This window comes from Coccinella septempunctata, chromosome 1 (genome assembly GCF_907165205.1).
Source record: "Coccinella septempunctata chromosome 1, icCocSept1.1, whole genome shotgun sequence".
NCBI lineage: Eukaryota > Metazoa > Arthropoda > Insecta > Coleoptera > Coccinellidae > Coccinella > Coccinella septempunctata.
The window spans coordinates 20,326,932-20,349,183 of NC_058189.1; the positions used below are offsets into that span (position 1 = coordinate 20,326,932).

General features: G+C 37.2%; 2 protein-coding genes across 3 annotated transcripts in view; one reads left to right on the top strand and one right to left on the bottom strand.

Moving 5' to 3' along the window:
* Positions 1–22,252, bottom strand: part of LOC123319122 — a 72,866-nt gene that overhangs the window by 19,275 nt on the left and 31,339 nt on the right. The window lies entirely within an intron of this gene.
* LOC123319133 lies at positions 13,690–19,399 on the top strand. 2 transcript variants are annotated; one of them, XR_006538453.1, is made up of 2 exons: positions 13,690–13,753; positions 19,299–19,399. XR_006538453.1 is itself a non-coding variant. In XM_044905988.1 (2 exons), exons 1-2 carry the CDS (start codon positions 18,642–18,644, stop codon positions 19,305–19,307), a joined length of 327 nt encoding a protein of 108 aa, XP_044761923.1. In that variant the 5' UTR covers positions 18,634–18,641; the 3' UTR covers positions 19,308–19,381. The 2 variants fall into 2 exon arrangements, 1 of the variants encoding a protein (XP_044761923.1); XM_044905988.1 differs by lacking the exon at positions 13,690–13,753 and adding an exon at positions 18,634–18,959 and having other exon boundaries at positions 19,299–19,381.

The window sequence follows — 22,252 nt, forward strand, 5'->3', positions numbered from 1 at the left end:
ACACTATGTGCAGTGAACATTTTACTGCAAGTTAATTGTTCATCCACGTAAATTGTTGTATGCAGAAAGCATCCCTTGCATGAACGGCCTATTAAGGGGAAATTATGATCTTTTTAGATCCATTCAATGATTCTCAATTACTACTCTTTCAATATATTCAGAAATGCAGCGATTTTATTAATTTCATTTGGGAACCGAGTGACTTTCAAATTGTTGTTTGGAAAGTCAAAGTTTTATGAAACCTGCTCTTAGTGTTTTGTTAATTCATTTATCAATTTATATATTGTGTCTCAAAGAGACCATATCATAAGCAAATCATAAACAAAGCACCAAGAAACTATACTGACATACAGGTCTTGTATATCTCTATAAGGTTTTTTTTTTAAGTGTGGTTCTGAAAATTCTATAAATAATACCTACATATGTAAGTAACTGGAATGTGAATGCTATGATAGTATATTGAATATTGGTTCATATTAATTTCTGATATATGTATAAGTATTTCACAAATTCAACTAAGTTTATTTACAAAACACCCTATTGCACAGAAATAACACCTTCGACGTATAGCAGATCACCATATACTTCAAAGTCCTAGACAAAGCTTCATTCATTGCCCATAATTTAAATTTTTGTAAATTTTTTATGAATTGCAAATAAAAATATAACATATCCAACAACGTTTTTCATTGATATCAATTGATTCCAAACAATGTTTAGATGAAAACTAACATCCTGATCACAAAACAAAACCACACTTTTGTTTAGTCGCTCAGGATGTTTGTTTTCTGATCGAAACAAAGTATCGATATTGAAATTTAATACAAGGAATAGAATTCGAATTTCGCGCCTCTCAATCAAAAAACAGAAAACTGTTATCAAAAAGTTTTTCTGTATTGACAGTGCGTTTTCAGCGCCATCTCATTGTCAATTGTGTTTTCACTGGCCAAAATGTAGTCGGTTTTTAGTACTGGAGATATGAGGGCGTTTCCTATCTTTCTACTCTATAATCTTTGATTTGAAGTTTTAAAAGATTTAGTAGGGGAGGTAGCGTACTATTTTTTAGTAATTTAATACCCCATGAAATTCATTCTGGGGATAGATTGATGTTCAAATATCATGAAAGTGAACGTCAGTTGCCGCGCCAATTGTGAGGCTAATGGTGGCGACATGTTGAAGTTGCCGAAAAAAAATTTTTTTCAAGTGATTCGATACCGCACCGAAATCCGTAATATTCTTTCATTCATTAAATTCAAATTTAAATTGTTTAAAAAAAAATTAATGACAAGATTTTCTGAAAAAATGTCGATTGCTGCTTTCGTCAGAAAAGGAAAAAAAATCTTTCAAAATTATATGTTGATCAGAATCTCATAAAGAAGCATTAACAGACTTCTAGAAGGTTCGAACATGGAATATTGGGCAACTTGAAAAAAATGCAGAATGTGTGTGCAGAATATACAGGGTGTCCCGGATAAGATAGAAAACATTTTAATGTTAGGATCCTAGAGGATCACGAAAAACCCCCATATGTAGTATAGAGTTCTAGATTCCGATTTACAGGGTGTTTTTCAAATTTGAATGGAAATTTAAACCACTATATCTCCTGAACGGAATCACCGATTTATCCCAGATTTAGAATGAAGCTGTCTTTCGATTAGCAAGAATAAACTATAGAGTGATGGTTAAATAAAACAGAAACTACGCGGCTTTTATTGCCTCTTCAAAATGAAGGCCTTTCATCTGAATACATTTCTCAGCTATTTTATATTATCCTTCATTTCGAACAGACAATCAGAACCGCTTGGTTTTTATTTTATTTTACCTATTTCTACCTATTTCTTATCCATCATTTTTATTATTGCTAATCGAAAGACTTATAGATAAATGATTGTTAAAGACCCATCCTTGAGTTACGCTTCAGGAAATTGATGTAGGTATTCGATAGAATGAAAACTGAAATTAACATTCAATGATGTATATTCAATTGATTGAACTCATAAAGATTCAAAATTCACTTCGTTATGAGATGAAAAGGATGTTAAATATCGACAGGAGAGAAAAAATTCTTGTCACCCTGAAGAAAAAAAAAGTCCTCAACAACATGGATGGTGCCATGCAATTTGGCGAATTGAATTAATGAATCTTACAGTTCACGCAGATATCGAGTAAATCATGAGATTCATTTTAAAGGGTGATTTCGCAAACTCTTAAGAACTGTCCAAATTTATGTGATACGGTCCTGAAATCGAATGATATTTGATTGCAGTTTTATGGAACCTCATAGAAATTATCTTCATTCCGAATTTCGGATAAATCGGTGAATCCGTGCAAAAGATAGAGTGGTTTCAATTTCCATTCAAATTTGAAAAACAAACTGTAAATCAGAATCTAGAACTCTTAGATATTAAGTACATTTGAGGGTTTTTCGTGATCCTCTAGGATCCTCAATTTAAAATTTCCCATCTTATCCGGGCTACGGACACATTCTGCAATTATCATTTTCTTTAGTTTCCCAATATTCCACTTTCGAACCTTTTAGAAGTCTATGAAGTCTCCTTTATAAGATTCTGATCCACTTATAAAATTGAAAGACTTTTTTCCTCTTCTGAAGAAAGCAGTAATCGATATTTCATCGTAAAATCTTGTAATTCAGTTTTTTTTTAACAATTCAATTGTAAATTATTATCCAGTGAATGATTCTGTTGGTAAAGACCATCAGTTCATTTTCAGTATCAATTATAAGACTAATTATAAGACGCACTAAACGCGCTTATGTTCAGGACGCTGACTGACGGTCTTTCCACCGTTGAAGATGCAGCTGACAATGGTTTTCATTCGTTTTGAGGTATAAACAGTCAGTTCTGTGAAATTAATGCGGCATCGAATGACTTGTTTTTTCTAAAATTTGGACGAGTTCATACAAGCGGCTGACGTATAATCCACCATCGTTCATGCAGCTGATGGTTATTTTCCCATTCAGAATGAAAGAATATTACGGATTTTAGTGCGGTATCAAATCACTTTAAAAATTTTCTTTTTCGGACACTTCAACACGTCGCGCCACCAGCATTGGCGTGGCGACTGACGTTCACTTTTATGATACTTGAACATCAATCTACCCCCAAAATAAATTTCATGCGGTATAAAATCACTAAAAAAATAGTACGCTACCTCTCCTACTAATTGTAAAAGGAAACACATAATTGGTGTTATTTTGGACAGTTTATTCTAATATTGTGAAATTAGAAACGATAAAGTAAAAAATAATGTTCGAAGAAGTATACTGGAAGGACAAAAGAATCAGATGATCTCTGTTGGTGTGAGAATTCAAACTACGTCTTCGAGCTGATAGATCAACTAGTAAATTTGGTGTCCGCGCTTCTTGAGAACCAGAGTACAACCACTACGTTATTCGAGAATTTTCAATTATTACAAATTATCCAAAAAAAGAAGTAATAATAATAATAATAATAATAATAATGTTTATTTCAAAGAATGTCACAAGTACATGGTAAATGCACATTAAATGAAACAACGTCAAAAACCTTACACCCTATCTGTCTAGGTAATCTCCAATGGAATAGGGTTCTAGTGTGATGAGCATCTCTTTCAAATTCTTTTTGAAGACATAAATACTGTTACAATTTTTCAATTCGTCAGGAAGTCTATTGAACATTCTGATACAGGCATAAGTTGGGTGTTTCTCAGTGATAGAAAGTCTATGTTTGGGGTAACAAATATCAAAATTCCGAGTGTGATAGGTATGCATTGAACTACATAGTTTATATTCACCTAGGTTTCTAAACATATAGATCAATAATTCATAAATATAAAGAGAATATACGGTTAATATTTTGTTCTCTTTGAAAACTCCCCTGCATGATTCCCTGTAACCCAGCCCAAAGATGATTCTGATGATTCTCTTCTGGATGCGGAAAATCTCTTGTAATCCAGAACATGCCCCATAGAAAATCAAACCGAATCTCAGTAAGCTCTCAAAGTTGGCAAAATAAAATATTCTTAGCGAATCAGCATTTAAGTATTGGCTGGTTATTCGCAAGTTATAAACAACAGAGTTTAATTTCTTTCCCAGACTGATAATATGGGCTTCCCATTTGAGGTTTTCGTCTAAATGGACTCCTAGAAATTTTGTTGTGGTTTTAGGTTTTGTTACTAGGTTTTCCAATTTGATAGTAGTTGGTGTCTGTATCCTCTGTTGTGATGTTCTGAAGAGTATAACATTCGTTTTATCGGCGTTGAGAAATAATCCATTCTTCTTGAACCATTCCTCAATTCTATTGAACAGCAAAGAACTGGTCCTAAGTAGCTGAGGATAATCCGAACCTGGTACTAGCATACTCGTGTCATCTGCATAGTTTGTGAGAAGACAATCAGTTAGATTGTTTTGCGTGGGCGTTTCATCCGAGTATCTGCTTTCATTTTCTTTCCCTGATGTATTAATCTTGCTCATGTCATTCAAAAACTCTCGTAATTCTTCAGCAATTCCAACTGCGCCGCCTAGAACCTCTTCTACTGTAGTATTCTCGTCCCAAGTATCCTCAAGGATAGTAGATACGTCGTTTATAAAGAGAACAAATATAATGGGGCCTAATATGCTTCCCTGTCCAACACCTGAGGGGTTCTCTTGGATTTCTGATTTGGAGATGTTGCCATCTTGTTTTATGACTGTTCTTTGTCTTCTGTTTCCTAAGTACGACTTGAACCAATCTAGTGCAATGCCTCTCACACCATATTTTTCAAGTTTCATCAAGATGTATTCATGGTTGAGACAATCAAATGCCTTAGATAGATCCAAAAATATGCCCAATAGGATTTCATTTTTTTTCAAATGCCTCAACAATTTTTTCTGTAAACTGCAGTATGGCACTTGTTACAGACTTTCCTCTAATGTAACCGTGCTGGTTTTTGTTCAGTATACTACATTTGCTAAGAAAGCTCACCAACCTGTTGCACGCAGCCATCTCAAATATTTTAGAGAACGATGGCAATATGCTAATGGGCCTATAACTTTCAAACAAACTGCGATCTCCTTTCTTATAGACAGGGATTACTGAAGCTAATTTTAGTTGTTCAGGGAAAATTCCATATGCAAAAGAATTATTAACCATATAACTCAGAACTTCTGTTATACTACTCAAACATTGCTTGATGATAATTATTGGTATTTCGTCATCTCCACTGGTAAATTTATTCTTGAGTCTTTTACCCAATGATAGGATCTCATTTTCTGTAACGGGGTTCAAGAAGAAAGACAGTTGGTTTGGAAGGATGTTACAGCTGAAAGTAGATCTTGTACTGTTCTGCATCAGATTAGGTATTACTTCTAGCAAGAAGCTATTATAGTGATTAGCTGTTTCAGCTGGAGTTCCCTTGAAGTGACTATTGGAATTGGAATGCTTGTCTTTACCAACCACATCGTTGTATATGGCCCACATTGTTTTTGTTTTATTATCTGATAGAGAAATTTTTCTGTGATAGTTGTTCGAACGACTTTTAATTAGTAAGTTGTTGTACTCCTTCTTGAACCGATTGTATGTTTGTTTCATTTCAGGGTGATAGTGCGAGATTAACTGTAAGGCACTGAGTTTGTTTTTCCATTCCTCTATCTCTGGGTCGAAGGTTTTGGGCTTGCACCGTTGTGGGACAACTAGTTTGAGTGGAAAGCATTCATGGAACAGTCTCAGAAAGAGATTCATGAAACAATTCCATTGTGAATTTACTTGACTCTCTCCCGCGTTATATACCTGTTGCCAATCTTGTTCTGTCAGTTTTTTGGAAAAAATTTCTATACTTTCGGACGTATAAGTTCTTTTGTAGTACGTGCTAGGTTTAATAGCAAAGTTCAGTGTGAATGAGAGTTTAAGCCCTAAGTGATCTGAGACAGCCGTATACAATACATCGGTTGAACAGATATATTCACAGTTAGTGAGAACATTATCGATACCTGATCTAGATGTAGGAGTTATTCTAGTGTATTCATTGAAAGCAGAACTGAATGAATATGAACTGAGTAAGAGGTTCATTCTGACAATATTATTGTGATCATCTTTCAAATCAATATTAAAATCACCTGATATAAAAGTTAATTTTCTGTCCAAGACAAGTACTTCCAAGACATCTTCTAGTTTTTCGTAAAATAATTCTAGTGAGCTCTTGGGTGACCGATAAACACTGATAACAACGACACTTTGATTGCCCATAAAACACTCCACTGCAGCACACTCAAACACTCGATGCTCAGCTAAGTTATTTATTCGTTGGTGGACTCTAAATTTGGTACCCTTCTTGATGTAAACAGCAGCTCCTCCATGTCTTCTCTCCTGTCGACAGTAGTGGGTAGCCAGGGTGAAGTTCTGTACTTTGTATGATTGAAGCTGTGCTTCAGTCTTCCAGTGCTCAGATAATGTGAGGAAATGGCAATCTGGATGTCCTTCGAGTAAGGTGTTCAGTTCATTTATACTGTTTCCTATGGACTGCATATTCTGCGATATGAGGCTTACTGGGTGTGCTGATCTTTTGTTTCTTATAAAAAATCGCCACCTTGTTGATCTAAGAAGTCTTTGTGTTTATGGAAGTCAAAGCGCTTTATTCCGACTCCATCAGGCCAAAAATCTGATGCGTACATATCGTCCTTTTTGTTGAAAGGAGCTGTTACCACATATCGCCGTAGACTGTTCTCAGAGGTTGGTATTTCTTTGACATTAACTTCAGCGTTTTCGAATCCAGGAGACTTTTTGATATAGTCCTTTATTTTTTCTTCCGTTGCGTTCCTGTTTACTCTGTAGAGATATATCCATATTTTCTTTTTCGGACCACTAAAATCGGTCTGCCTTTGACCCGTGCCTATGTTTTTAGGAATTGTTGATTTCCTATTCTTTTTGTTCCTAACTGTGATAAATTCTTCTTTTCCGTTTGGAATTTCTGAATTCCGCTCAGTTATAATCGGTTGCTTTTGTTTTGTTTCATTTAAGGTTAGAGTCTGTGATTTCTCTGTGTTTTTGGGTATGTTCAGAGTGACAGCGTTGCTGTATAGTTTTTCTGAATTCTGTGATTTGTGCTTACTGCGAGTTAGTGGCGGCATCTTTTGCGTAGACGACGTACTTTCTTGATTGGTTAAGTTTGTATTACAGGTGTCCGTTCTCGCTGTTGCGTAGTTTGCAACACTGTTTATATTTACCTCTCTATCTGAGCGATTTTTTATTTCCTCTTTTTCCCGTATTTGTTCTTCAAGTGTAGTTACTCTATCCATTAGGAATTTGTTGTTCGTTTTCAAGATATTATTTTTGTCCCGTGTTTCCTCGACTAGTTCTCGTAGGTAACGAATTTCGGTTAGAAGATTTTCTTTGTCACTTCCTTGCAGTGCTTCGTTGTTTCGTTTTTCACAACATATCACTTTCACGTGGTCGATCACTGTTAAATTTGATAATTTCTTAATGCAGCCCTTGTGGTAAACTGAGAAACAATTGATGCAGACTTTCACACTGCATTTCTTAGTTTTACAGCACTTTAAGAATAATTCAGGTTCGGATTGCTCAGAGCAATCCGACAACGCGTCTTCTTCATCTGGCATCACGATGACGAAGTGTTCATCCATAGAAACTATACAGAGTGTTCATCCATCTCAGACAAGTAACCCCGTATATTACTTATCCCATAGTGATTGGAAAAATTTACCGAAACACGTCGAATGATTCTGTTGGGAGGACATCTTTTGACGTATGTATATGTATTTGTTGCTTGAACGAGCAACCCCCTAAGAAGGGGCGCTTCAATTCCTCAAAATTGAATAAGGGAGAGGGGTGTGAGATACTTCATTTGAAAGGTCTTGGAAGCCTCTTTACAACGAGAATGATCGTTTTTTGATTTTTTTTATATTGACGGATCAATCGCATTTTCCAGCATTTTGAGATAAATTTCGCCATTCAAATTACCAGTAATAAACAGGGTTTCAATTACGTGATTTCCCAAAATTCCTTCATTGTTAAAATAATCAAAATATCCAGGTTGGCTCATTTGAGCTAAAAATTTGTTTGTTGGCGAAAACGGTTAATCAAAATTGCGTTTTTCATGCACCGTTGCAAATAGGCTTCCAAGACTAAGATTCTAACAAAAGGTCGCCAAGAAGGTTATTGAAGTATCGGTGCTCCGTAAATTCTCGTGTTTTTAGTGGTATTTTTCCGCGCAAAAATTTTGAATTTTGGTTCATTCTAACCAGAATAGGTCACACATTGGAACTGTGGCAGTTTTGCTTCGAAAAGTTTAATATTTGGAATTTTCAAATTAAAATTTCACATCGAAATTGTAAACATGCCGGTTATCTGCTTATCGTGCGAAACATCTGGCAGAAATAAACCCGGTATCCGATGTTTTATGTGTTCTAATGAATCAATTCATCATTAAATTGTGCTGGAATTCCGCTGGAAATGAGTAAGACTTTCAACCAGATATCAGGGATGAAATGGTTATGTCCAAACTGCCGTTCAGGAGAGACCCCCGTTAAGAATATCGAGAAAATCTCTGAGAAAAAGCTCAATCAGGTTGTAACCAGCAGCTTGAATTCATGAAATCGATGAATATCTACGGTGAAAAAATAGAGGACTTCGAGTCGAAAGTGAGAGCTCTTGAGGGCTTGAATTCGAGATGCGATAAATATTATTCTGAGCTGTCATTCTTAAGTGATGAGAATGTCAAGATGAGGGATTAGGTCAACAGCAGGGGTTGAAGTCTAAAAGCTTGGAAGTTGTGGGTGTGCAGGAGGAGAAGAACGAAGATGTTGTCGAGAATATTGCGTCTGTACTCAACATATGTATCTAATGCAAAGAATTACATAGAAAGTGCCTACAGAGTACACAGTATGCCGAAAAAAGCGGAAAAATGCAGACGTTGTTGTTGATTTTAGGAGCAGATCCTGTCGAGATAAATTTCTTAGAGCTTTCAAGAAGAGGAGGAACATCAAATCGAGCAATCTAGGTTTCGAGGATATTGAAACGAATGTTTTTGTCAACGAGAGCAGTTTTCCAGAGACAATAACTTCAACTATTGCTGAATACAAGATGGAAGAATACTTGTTAGAAAGGATGATGAATCTGAAATTCTTCAAATCTCCATGGAAGGTGATCTTTCGAAGTTGCGGGGGGAATAATTCCCTTTTAGCTCTTCCTTCTATTTATCTATACTGGAGGATTAGGGTGGTTCGACTTTGGGTGTATACTATCCAAAACTGTCGCGGTCTAAGAACTAAAACAACAGATTTTTTAATTGCCTCATGGAACAGTGGTGCGGATGTGATATGTGTGACGGAATCGTGACTCAAGCCATCGGTGGAAAATTGTGAGTTCATGTGCGAACTATAACGTGTATCGAAAAGACAGATCCGAGGGTATCAGTTTAAAAAAAGATGGAAGAGGTGTTTTCATTGACGCTGCCAAGAGTCTACAGTGTATTCCATTGGAATGCCTCCATTCTACTAAAATTGAAGACGTATGGATTAAAATTAGAATCAATGGACGGAAAAACCTCATCACAAGAGTTTGTTATATTTCTGAATGAACTTGAGAAAGATTTGAATATTCTAGTGAAATTGGGAAAAAAATGCATAATTGTAGGTGACTTCAATGTGCGCTTCGGTGATCCGGGGGAATCAGATGATCTTTTATGCTTGTTCTCGATCTTTGGTTTGGACCAACTAGAGGAAAAAATCACTTGGATAATATTTTCATTAATTTCAATTTTGGATGTCATACATCGGAAATAATCGATTTGGTTTTTTCGGATCACAGAGGTCAACGAATTACGGTGGAACTTCCTCGTACATGGGGTAGAACCACTCTAAAAAAATGAAGGCCCCTTACACAGCGGGGATTTAATAGAGCTCACGAAATTTTGTCTGATATGATTTGGGATTTCATAGATCATACTGATGACCCAAATCAGTGTTTTCATATGTTCCATGAATATTTTGTGAATATATTCAATTTTTCCTTTCCTGAAAAGATGATGAAAGCGAATGAAAATAATAAGCTGGGCATCGATTGGTTCACGGAAGATTTGAGAGCTATGAGGGGTCATCTGCACTTTCTTGACTGTATAGAGATTTCGGGACAGACGAAATGAAGAATTTAAGAAATCGATTCAGAAAGCAGTATCATAACGCTTTGGCTTCCGCTAAAAAATCAGCTACCGATAATTTCATGAAAAATTCTAACAACAAAGCTCGGGCAGGTTGGAAAATCATTAACAGCTATAGAAAAACTAAACCACCCATAACATCATGTATCTCACCTGATGAATTCAACACTTACTTTTCTAATGTAGCATTGAACATAGTGAAAGATATTCCGGGTTCCAATGATGCTGCTTTTGAACGAGAAAAACTGAGTATGTAGTAAATTTGAATTTCAGGAAGTGACTTATACGGATGTCAGGGATAAAATCGTTTCTTTGAAGAATTCTAAATCGAAAGATATTTATGGACTTTCTGTTAAAATACTGAAACGTAATATCAATACTGTTGTTATACCTCTTACAAAAGTAATAAATAAGTGTATTAAGAGCGGAATATTTCCGGCTGACCTCAAGGTCGCTAGAGTGTTGCCCCTATTCAAGGGCGCTGGAGATAAAGATAATGCGTCAAATTACAGGCCTATTTCAGTATTACCTATTTTCTCTAAAATTTTCGAAGAGGCCCTTAATATACAGATAATTCAATATTTTGAGAAGAATCAATCTATTTTGCAACAACCAATTTGGTTTCAGGAAGAATAGGGGCACGACTACGGCTATTCTGGAACCGATAAATTACATAATGCAAGAGTTTGAAAGAGGCGATTATACCGTCGTATCATTGTTGAATTTGAGCAAGGCATTCGACTGCGTCTCGCCGCGGATTCTTTTAGCTAAGCTCGAGTATTACGGCTTTGCGGAGATAAGCATGAATGATAGAATCTTATCTTTCAGATAGGCATCAAAAAGTCATTGTCGATGGAAAAGAGTCAGATATGCAGGGTATCAAATTAGATACGCTCAATGAAGATAAAACGAATCTCTTAGTATGTACACTAAAACCAATAGACGAGAAATTGAAACACAATGTCAAATTTTTAGGTTTACATCTAGATCCTAAACTCACTTGGGACGTTCATTGTGAAGAACTCTCTAAAAGTTTGAGCAAGAATGTCTTTGTGATTCGTACACTTTCACTTAATGTATCCGTGGAAACATTGCTGACAGCATACCATGCCCTTTGTCACTCCTTGATTAAGTACGGTATTATCGTGTGGGGTCACACAACACATGCAAAAAAAAATTTTTCCCTTCAAAGAAAGGCTATCAGACTTGTAGATAATCTGGACTTCCGAGCTGATTGTAGAAATTCTTTCAAGAAATTTGGAATTCTGACCGTTCCAAGTATATTCATTTATGAATGCCTGAATTATGTTCATGAAAATAACAATCATCCGCTTAGTTCGGATATTCACGGTTATAATACCAGGAAACGGCTCGATGTCAGAAATAAGTTCTTCAGACTATGTAAAGAACAAAACCGTCAGAATTACTGGACCTATAAATTTTACAATAAACTGCCTTATACAGTCAGAAGCCAAAAAAATCAGTTCAGTTCTAATATTTAACAATACCTCATTGAAAATTGTTTCTATTCCATAGAAGAATTCCTTGTTAAGCAAATGTAATAATGACGAATGTATATCCAAGGATAATAGCCTGAATAAACATTATTAGTATTGAATGATAAGTATTTACCCTGTGTGACTCATGAAAGAATAACAGTATTTGATATTCAGGGTTTAATATTATTCAAAATATAATGCCAATTACCATTATATTTATGTTATTCTTTCATTATTATTATTATTATTCCACCTAATACCACATCCGATGATTATTTGAGTTACTGTAATGCAGTAACAAGCCTTAGGTGTAAGTATATTGAGGATAATTTTCTCTTCATTGGAGATTGCAATATCCCCTCTTTCTCGTGGTCGGTACGTCCAGATGGCGAACTTTCATGTAATGCAGTGCAGTGTGAGTATAATTATTTCAAAGATTTCATATCCTACAATTCTTTAGTGCAATATAACTCTAATACAAACAATAACGGTAGAATATTGGACTTGGTTCTGGCATCCCACATTGATAATATGCATGTTACTCATTCTCGCAGCTTCTTTTCGTTAGGGAGGATCAACATCACCCTGCTCTGGATTTTGGTATTGAGATTTCAATGAATAAGAATTATCATAAAAAAACTATGTCTAAGTATAAGTTTTTCCATGCAGATTATGATAGTATCACAAAAGAATTTTCAGTACTTGACTGGGAGAATCTTCTTTCATGCGATGATGTTGATAAGAATGTTGAGACTCTTTATAGTATCCTGGAATCAATAATAGAGAAACATGTACCTTTGAGAATATCCAAGAATAAAAATTTTCCTTCCTGGTTTTCCGAACAAACAATTGCTCTAATTGGAGAGAACAGAAGGTATCATGGTAAATTCATACAAATTGGAAACATTTCTGATTATGAAAATTTCTCTGTTCTTCGAAAACATTTTATTCAGAGAGATTATGCGAATTACATCTCATCTGTTGAAGAAAATATAATCAATAATATAAAAAATTTTTGATCGTTTGTAAACAAAAATCGGAAGGGTGTGAAAATTCCTGATTCGATGATACATAATGACATCACGTTTGAGTCCGGTGAAGAAATAGCGAATGCATTTGCTCAATAATTTTCTGGTGTTTTCGAAGATCCAAATAAACCAGTTATTTATAAGAACAATATTAGTAAAATCAAAATATCAGTTGTTTTACTGAGGATGAAATTCGGTATTCCGAATTTTATTAAATTGAAAGTTTGAGCATTGACAAGGGTCCCGGACTGGATTCAATTTCTCCGATATTTATCCAATCTTGCTGCGAGTCTCTGGGTGTCACCACTTCAGATAATATTTAACCAATCTTTATGCAATGGTGTTTTTCCCAAAAAGTGGAAGCTTGCGAAGATCACCCCATCCACAAGAACAGTAAACCCAGCAAACCAACATGTTACATGCATAAGGGTGCTACATAACATAAACAGAACATTTGGAACACAACTGTGGATTTATAAATAAATATTCCATATACATAACGTTCTCATTTCACGTGATACATATCAAACATAATATAATATTTATGTATCATATACATTAATTTGTTATGTTTTTCATGAAAAGTATATGGTATATCAATTTCGTATTATCTATGATATGAATCATTTTGAATGAGAATGTTATGTATATGGTATATTAATTTATAAATGCACAATTTTCATTCAAATGTTCTGTTAATTTTATGTAGCAATCAGAGCATTAAATACATATTATTACGATATGAGAGTATACACATAACATATACCTAATTTTTCAGCAGTCATCCCGACAATGAAACTTACGGTATGATTTATTGAATCGTAAAAAAGTACAAACATCAGTACTGAAAGTAGCTGTTATCGAAACTGTTTTATTCAATTTCTTACTACTAGCGGATAGAATCCGCCCGTAGATAGAGGAAATCTACGAATCCGCCAAAATAGGCGAATTATGAACTTTGATAACTCAACTTTCATAACCTCAATTGTGGAAATGAAGGTTACATAGGTTAGAAGATTTGGCAGGTGGTTTATCCTTGTAATCCTTTTCCTTTAATCTGTGCTACGTTTTTACCTGGTGAGTTGTTTAGTTAAGTCTAGGCTGAATTAAGTATTTTCGTCAGTTGGTACTTCTTTCTAGCAATCTAGTTTTTCTTAGGACATAATGTCTAATGAGGGCCCCGGGGGTGAACCCCGGGTCTCCAGTCTTCTCTCCCCAAGGGCATACCATGCCTTATGTAGATTAGATCCCCCTGATAGAGCTAATTCCCCTAATTCTGTAGATTTTAATCTCCTACGAGAGGAAATTGCAGTATTGAGCAAAACAGCCAGTGATTCACAAGATACTGAATTGTTGAGGGAAATTGAAAATCTTTCTCAAGTTATTGCCGGGCGTAATAATGTAACTAATGCAAGAAATTCATTTAGATATAACGCTTCAGATAGAGGTCCTTTTTGCGTTATTATCGAATCCATTAACTCGAATATTAGTAATCTCAACCCAATGAATATTGGTAAGATAATATATAATTCGAATTATTCTATTAATTTAAATGTTACAAATATATGTAGGAAAGGCCTTAAACGGGTTGGGGTTTGTTTTTCTATGGCTGATCAAGCTAATTGGTTTGTGGAAAATCATACTTTTTCATTGGATAGCTACGATGTATATATTCCAGCTCGAATGGTAACATCGATGGGAATAGTACGTGACATTGGTTCAGATATTATCGAGGAGGATATCATTCAGCATGGAGTCGGTATTTCCCCTAAAGTTCCAGTTCTCAGAGTTCGTAGGTTTAAGCGTACCTCCCAAGTAAATGGTGTCACAACTCAAGTTCCCTCTGGGACCTGTTTGATAACCTTTCAAGGGACCTCCCTACCCAAACATTTTGAAATCTTTAGCATACGGACTGAAGTATCGCTTTATATTCCACCTGTGATTCAATGTCGTAAATGTTTACGATTTGGACACATACAAACCCAATGCAGGGGTAACTTCAGGTGCTCAACTTGTGGTGAGTCTCATGATAATCTTATTGACTGTTCTACCTCTCCTAGGTGTATTTTCTGTAAAGGTCCCCACTCTGCTAATAATAAAATGTGTTCTGAATACCTTCGGCAAGTAAAGATAAGAGAGTTGATGGCATTGCACAATCTTTCACTTTATGAAGCTAATCAGGCTACTAGAAGGCAATTGGCTCCTCTACCTTCAGAATTTCCCTCAAATTTAAACCGCTCATCCCCCAACACTTCTCCTGTTTTAAGCTCCACACAAATGCGAAAAACCTCCTCCCCTCGTACTTTCAGTAAAGCTCCACTTAAGAGGAAAGAAAGGCCAGTGGGATATGATAAGGTAGCCCACTCTCAGGCACTGTTTTCTTATACTCCGAGTAACACAAACATCTTGATTTCAAATCCTTCTACCTCTAGTTCTGCTCTTCCACCTCAAAAACTCATTATCACAGAGTCAGCTTTAAATGTGCCTCTTTCCCCCTCCTCGAACGACGAAGATATCTCTAACAAAGAAGCTAATATTAACAATGTGGATAACTCCAAATCAACTCTTACACCGCTTGACTGGAGCATGGAAGTCTCCCTTCCAGGCTTCACTTAATCGTCTTTATTGAAAAAAAAAAAAAATAATAATAATAATGAATAAATATAAAACAAGTAAACAAGTCAATTTTTTTTTTTTTTATTGTTGTTGCATATATTAAATCTCTGCCATCAACTTTTGTCGGCTATGTTATTGACTTATATTCAATAATTCAATTTAACAACCTTAAAAGCTTATAATGGCTCCTCTCAGAATATTACACTGGAATATCCATTCACTTCTACAGAACATGGTCGATTTAAAAGTTCTCATTAGGGACCATAACCCTGACATTGTCTTGTTGAACGAAACCTTTCTTAGCTCCAATATTAGTGTGACATTACGCGGGTATTCACTGGTTAGGGAGGATAGAGATGACGGTTTTGGCGGAATAGCGGCAGCAATCAGATGCAACCTTCCGTTCAGATGTGTCCCACTTGATAATATAGGGTTCCCAAGAAGAGTGCAAAAGCTTGCACTTGAGGTTCAGTCCCTTCGAATAATCTGCATGTACTCCCCTCCAGATGTCAGGTTAACTGTCACGTGTCTCAAAAACTTAACTCCGTTTTTTACCCCTCAATTTTTGTTAGTGGGAGATCTCAATACTCAAAACCCCTTATGGGGTTCAGGAGTTATGAATCAAAATGGTGCAGCTCTAGAGTCGTTTTTGCAGACAGAGGATCTGATTGTTCTTAATGACGGTACCCCCACTCGGTTTACCCCTCCTGGAGTTAACCCTAGCGCGGTAGATATGGCGCTCTGTTCATCTACGATCGCTCTAAACATGCAATGGACTGTTGTCCCTGATTGTAGCATGAGTGATCATTTTCCTATCCTGGTTGATTATGGGAGACCTGCAGGCGGACAAGTGGATACTGGAATGTACTCCTCTCGCAAATACAACCTTAAGAGAGCAAACTGGCAGGAATACACATCTTGCCTCAGTGGTGAGTTTCTTGGAAAAGATTCAGCCAGCACTGAATTGGGGGAGATCCTCATGTTGATCTCTCATGCGGCCGACAGGTCCATTCCAAAATGTAAACCTCCTGTGTCAGGTATTTTTAAGGTACATTGGTGGGATGATGAGGTGTCTGCGGCGGTGGAGGAGAGAAGAGCGATGTTGAGAAAATATCGAAATGAACCTACATATGAAAATTATACAGCTGTCAAGCAGAAGAGAGCTTTTTGTAGAAGACTCATGAGAAACAAAAAGAGATCGTCTTTCAGAACTTTTTGTGAAGGTATCGACTTCATAACTCTTCAAAAAATGTGGAAAGTAGTCAAAAAATTTTCAGGTTCCACGTCATCATCTTCTTTTGCTCCTTCCAAAAAATGTATGCTTTCTGTACTCAAGAGCCTTGCTAAGTCTGACCCTAATAATATGCCCTCATTGTCTGCTGATGATTCCTGCCCCCCGTTTTCTCTGGATGAACTTCTTCTGGCTCTGACAAACAAGAGAGACTCAGCCCCAGGCTTGGATGGTATTTCATATCAGCTCTTTGTACATGCTCCAATGTCTCTTAAACTTCACCTTCTGGCTGCCTTCAATCGGATTTTGTACTCTGGAACAATACCTGAAGAGTGCAAGGAAACTCTAATAATTCCCCTGTTGAAGAAGGGTAAATCTCCTGATCTTCCTGGCAGCTATAGACCTATTGCCCTTATGCCGTGTGTCACAAAGATCCTCGAGACACTTGTGAAAAATCGAATTGAGGAGCTCATCGAGACTCGAATAGGCCCAGATCGTCCTCTTTTTGGCTTCCGAAGGGGTCGTTCAGTCGACGATTGTCTGGCTTTTCTCGCTGGGTTTGTCTATCGGGCATTCTCTCGTGGTGAGAGGGTGATGGCTGTATTCTTAGATATCAAAGGTGCTTACGACCATGTTCTTCCCTCTGTGCTTCTGGGTGACCTTGAGATGGCCTCTGTGCCCCCAACTCTCATTCGGCTTATTGTTCATATGTTGATAAACAGAACATTGTTCATCACCCATCCAGCAGTTGGGATCATACTTGGTCCTGTGACACCCTCGTGTGGTCTGGGACAGGGTTCAGTGTTGGCTCCTCCTCTTTATAATTTGTATTCTCTCCTTCCTGCTGATTCTCTGTCTCCTGGTACCGTTAGCCTGCAGTTTGCAGATGACTTTGCCCTTCTTGTAAGTGGTACTGATTTACAGTCAATGATAGATCAGCTTTCAGCTGACCTGGGGAGGATACATGCTTGGATGTCTGATAGGAATCTTTCACTTTCCCCAGAAAAATCGTCAGCAATGATTTTCTCTAAATCTAGGACTCGTGTTGACCTCCCTAATGTGTCTTGTCGCGATCAGATTATCCCCTGGAAGTCTTCACTTAAATATCTTGGTGTTCAACTTGAGAGCAATTTTCGCTGGGGCGGGCAGATTGCCACTGCATGCGCTAAGACTTCGGGTGCACTGAATATCATTAAAGCATTGGGCAGGACAGCATGGGGCTGTCATCCTGCCATACTAATCAGAATATATAAAGTACTGGCTTTACCGCATTTAGATTATGCGAGCTTTCTTTATGGGAGATGCTCTAAATATAACCTGGAGCGTCTTGATAGGGCACAATATGCGGTCCTGCGGGCGGCAATGTCCCTGTTGAAGTCTACCCCAACTAATGCAATCATTTATGAGTCAGCACAGCAACCTCTTGCGTACAGACGTAGGTGGCTGGCGTTTAAGTATGTTTCAAAGATCCTTCAGGTGGAAGACCACCCAGTTCGCAAGATATTTGGACAGCATGAAGTTTTGGACCATCTCTGGCAGCGTACATCCATACCCCCTCTTGTTCAGGCATTCTCTGACCTGTCCACCAGAAAACAACTCATAAAGGCCATGCAGAATATCCCATTTTATGAAATTTCCCTTCAGGTTAGACTCAACAGAGTTTTTGTAATTAATTCGGGCCTTCCAAAGTTTTCAATATCGAATCCTCGGGAGTTTGTTGCGTTAGTGGCGGAAAAGTTTCCTCAACATTGTATATTTTTTACAGATGCGTCGCTGTCCAAATCTCCGGACTCAGTAGGTTATGGTGTGTTCTACTCAAACCCATTGATAAAAATGTCAGCCCGTTTACCAGATCACTGGTCTATATTCACTGCAGAAATGTATGCCGTGGGAACTGCTGTTCAAATGATTCGGCAGCATAATATCTCCAGAGCGTTGATAGTGTCGGATTCCTTGAGTGTGTTGGAAGCGCTCAAATCAGCTAATTTTAGTTCTAGTACGGATTGCATCACGATAAGAACCTTCAAACTCCTTCATCAGGCCAGGAAGGCCGGGGTTGCGGTCAGGTGCCTCTGGGTTCCTAGCCACTCCTATAAACATGGTAATGATATCGCTGATATGTTGGCCAATCAAGGCAGATATAAGGTTGGTCCTCCTATCATCCCGGGTGGACCTAGAGAACTGTGGCCAGAATTCCGTAGGGAACTAAAAAACACCTGGATTGACGATTTTTATCAGATCTGTGCCCTGAAAGGGCGTGTCTATGCGTTATATGCCTCTCGCAACACCTTTTTGGATGATCCCTGGTTTTCGAAAATCAACCGGCCACGCCGTTTCTTCACGGTCGTTCTACGTTTGAGATCCGGTCATTGCCTTACGCCATCTTACCTTCATAGAATAGGACTTAAAGAGTCAAACTTATGTGATTGTGGTGAGGTAGGAGATATCGTACACTTGTTTTTCGGTTGTGTTAATAACTTGAGCAGAAGTAGCGGGCTGTATACTGCACTTTCCTTGCATGAGAGTTCCTTACCTGTTAACATATATAATTGTATTTTTTCTGAAAAACTAGAAGTGCTGGATTTGCTGGTTGAGTTTCTTGCTAGTAGTGGCTTGCGAGTGTAGTGGCATGCCTGGTCGGCCTGGACTTAGTTCCTGTGTGTGCTTTTGCCTTAACTGCTTGTTGCCTTCCTTACTCCATTAGCCTACCACCTATAGCATGTAAAGCATGAAATTAAATCCCAAAATATTAATGATATAAAGAATGTCCCTCAGTTGACCTAACCTGGGATTGGAACTCCAAGACTCCTGATGCCCCAGGACCCAGGAATTAGGAATAAGAAGCAATACTACAACACAAAGATTGGGTGCATAGTCTTTCAGGCTGAGCCCATATTCAGGCCTTTTCAGTCAAGGGCATCACTGGCTGCTGAGTAGTCTGCTTGAGAATCAAGAAGAAGAATAACCTCAATTATTGACGTTCGGAGGAAAAAGAAGGGTTGTGTGATTATGCTGAATGTTCACATTCATGCATCAGTATGACAAATTTATTATTTATAATATGTATTTGCAAGGATAGTAAACCTGATTCCATTCGTCAGAGATACAATATTTTGTATATCTGATGATTTTGTGTGACAAATGAAAAGCAAATACTCGAGTTATTTTTTAAAACATAAAGATTGCGATTTTAGTTCGAGTTTTGTGAATTATTTGGTTTCCGCATTGATAAAAGAAGCAATTTTAATTCCATACAGTTAATATGGTGCACTTATATGAATAGTCACATGTTTCCATAGCTAGATAGGTTGGAGGGACCACTCAGGAACACAAGATGTCGAAAAGTAAGCAGGTTCGAGCCCGGAATGAGAAGGAATTTTAGGTCGGTGCGGGAGACAACCACGGATCGTAGACATAGGTTACTAAAGAAGTCTCAGATATGAATACTGACAATCAATCAGGTTTAACAATAAATTATCGTTCTGGTACAGTTTTTGCCCAAAATAAGTACGTATTTCATCAAATATGGCGATCCATTAAATTTTGGATGTCCTTGTATTTATTGAGGTTATATTTCACATTGGTATCAGATGTTCTGTACCAGAGCTATCATCCTTTGCACATAGCATGTAAGGTACAAAGTACCTATATGTGTACCAAACATGTAATATTGCAGTTTCGTTACAGTATACATAGCGAAAGGCGGACATAGAGCTCTCGTTGGAACGATAACGGATAGATCGTGTACGGAACTTTGTTATGTAACACGTAACGTTGCAATATGTATGATACGTTGATGATATGCAATTGTGTTTGCTGGGAAGTGAATATCATATCCAATTACCTGCCGATTTGTATTTTGAGTCATTTTGGAAAATTGCTCGAAGCAATTTTCAAAACGATCTTAATAGATTCTCTGATTTCTATTCAAGTCGTTATTTTATTCTTGAATGCGCAGAAGTGCAGACACATAACATTCATCACAAACGTGAACCCTTTGATACATTCCTTGTCAGTCAATGGTTGTGCTCTGAATAAAGCGAAAGAAATCAAAGATCATGGAATTATAGTTGGTTCCAAATTTCCTTTTGAATTTGCAAAACATATAGATCTAATAGTTGCTAAAGCTTCAAAATGCTCGGTTTTGTGCTAAGAGTTTCCAAACAATTCAAAAATCTGGACACATTCAAATTATTATTTTTCGCATTGGTGCGTAGTAATTAAGAATATGAAACACCTGCTTGGAATCATTTTTATAATAAATACATTGACAGATTGAAGAGGGTTCGGAGGAAGTTTACAAAAATTATGCAGTACAGATTTGATCTCGGATTTGGTGATCGTCATTCAGTATGTCCATATCACACAAGATTGAAATTGTTTAAGATAATGAGTTTGGAGCAGAGAAGAGTTGTTTTCGATGGGATGTTTTTGTACCGTATAGTCAACGATTATTTTGATTTTCCCTTGATGGAAAAAATTCATTTTAATGTCCGGTTTGTAGGTAATCATCGTAGAGAGGTTTTCTCCTTTCCTCAAGCACGAACTTCACTTAATTAAAATTCTGTATTTCTTAGAATAGTTATATTTTATAACCATCATATCAATAATATCGATATTTTCCATCTGTCATCTGCTGTTTTCAAGAGCATGGTTACTTCTTATATATGTTAGCAAATGTTAATTTGATCCCCCTTAAAATATACTGATAATGTCCGACGACGAATGTCGAAGGAAGAATAAGAGTATAGAACCTATGCTCTGTGAACTCTGTGCTCCAATGTTACCTGCTCTCTCTTTGGCACAGGCCGAACAGACTTACTTGAACTATCTTGTCCGGCGATACGCTTTGTACCTGACCCTGTGTTAGAGCACCTCCACGTGCTAGATAACCGACCGCCATCTTACTTTGTGAATAAAAAGTATCAACCACGTGTTTTATTAATTCTAACATCAGAAGTGGGATTAAATTTCTTCTTTCGAGAAAAGAAATTGAGGATCCTATTTTGTGAGTGAAAATCGTTTGTGTTTTGTGAGAATCTACAAGAATAAGCCGAAATGGACCAGCAAAATCTCAACAAAGCTCCCGAAGAAAGTGAAGCCATTTCGGTAATGCGGATAATGGAGAACCAGGCCCAACTTCAAATGAAGATGATGGAGTTGCTAGCCAACATGTTTAGTTTAAGGAACGACACCGACCACGTGGTGACCGCATAATTATCGTTAGCCCAGTTTGACCCCGACGATACATCCTTTTCAACCAAGGAGTGGAGTGAGGAAGTTGATCAAATTAAATTCGTAAACAGGTACGTCTGATACTGTTGTGGGCAAGCCCTGAAAGGCCGTGCAGCCAAATTTTATCAAAATTGGAAACCGATAGTTAGAAATTGGTCAACATTTTCTAGGAATTTAGAGATAGCGTTCCCTGAGAAAGGAACTCAGGCCACGAGGCTTAAAGCTAGCATGTTGATAAGTAGTGCAAATTTTAGTTCGTTAGTAGAGTATGCTCATGCCAAGTTGAATTCGATCAGGAAACTTTGTGAAAAGTTTCCGTGGGAAATAGTGTTGAGCTTGATAGCACATGATATCACAAATGTAGAAGTTTAGAATAGATTATTAGTGCAAGAATCTAAGAATAAAATGCAGCAGCTGAAATTGCCTTCTTCATAGGATTCCGACGCTCCATATTAGTGGATAATAGTAGAAAACTAGAAAAATGAAGCAGCTAC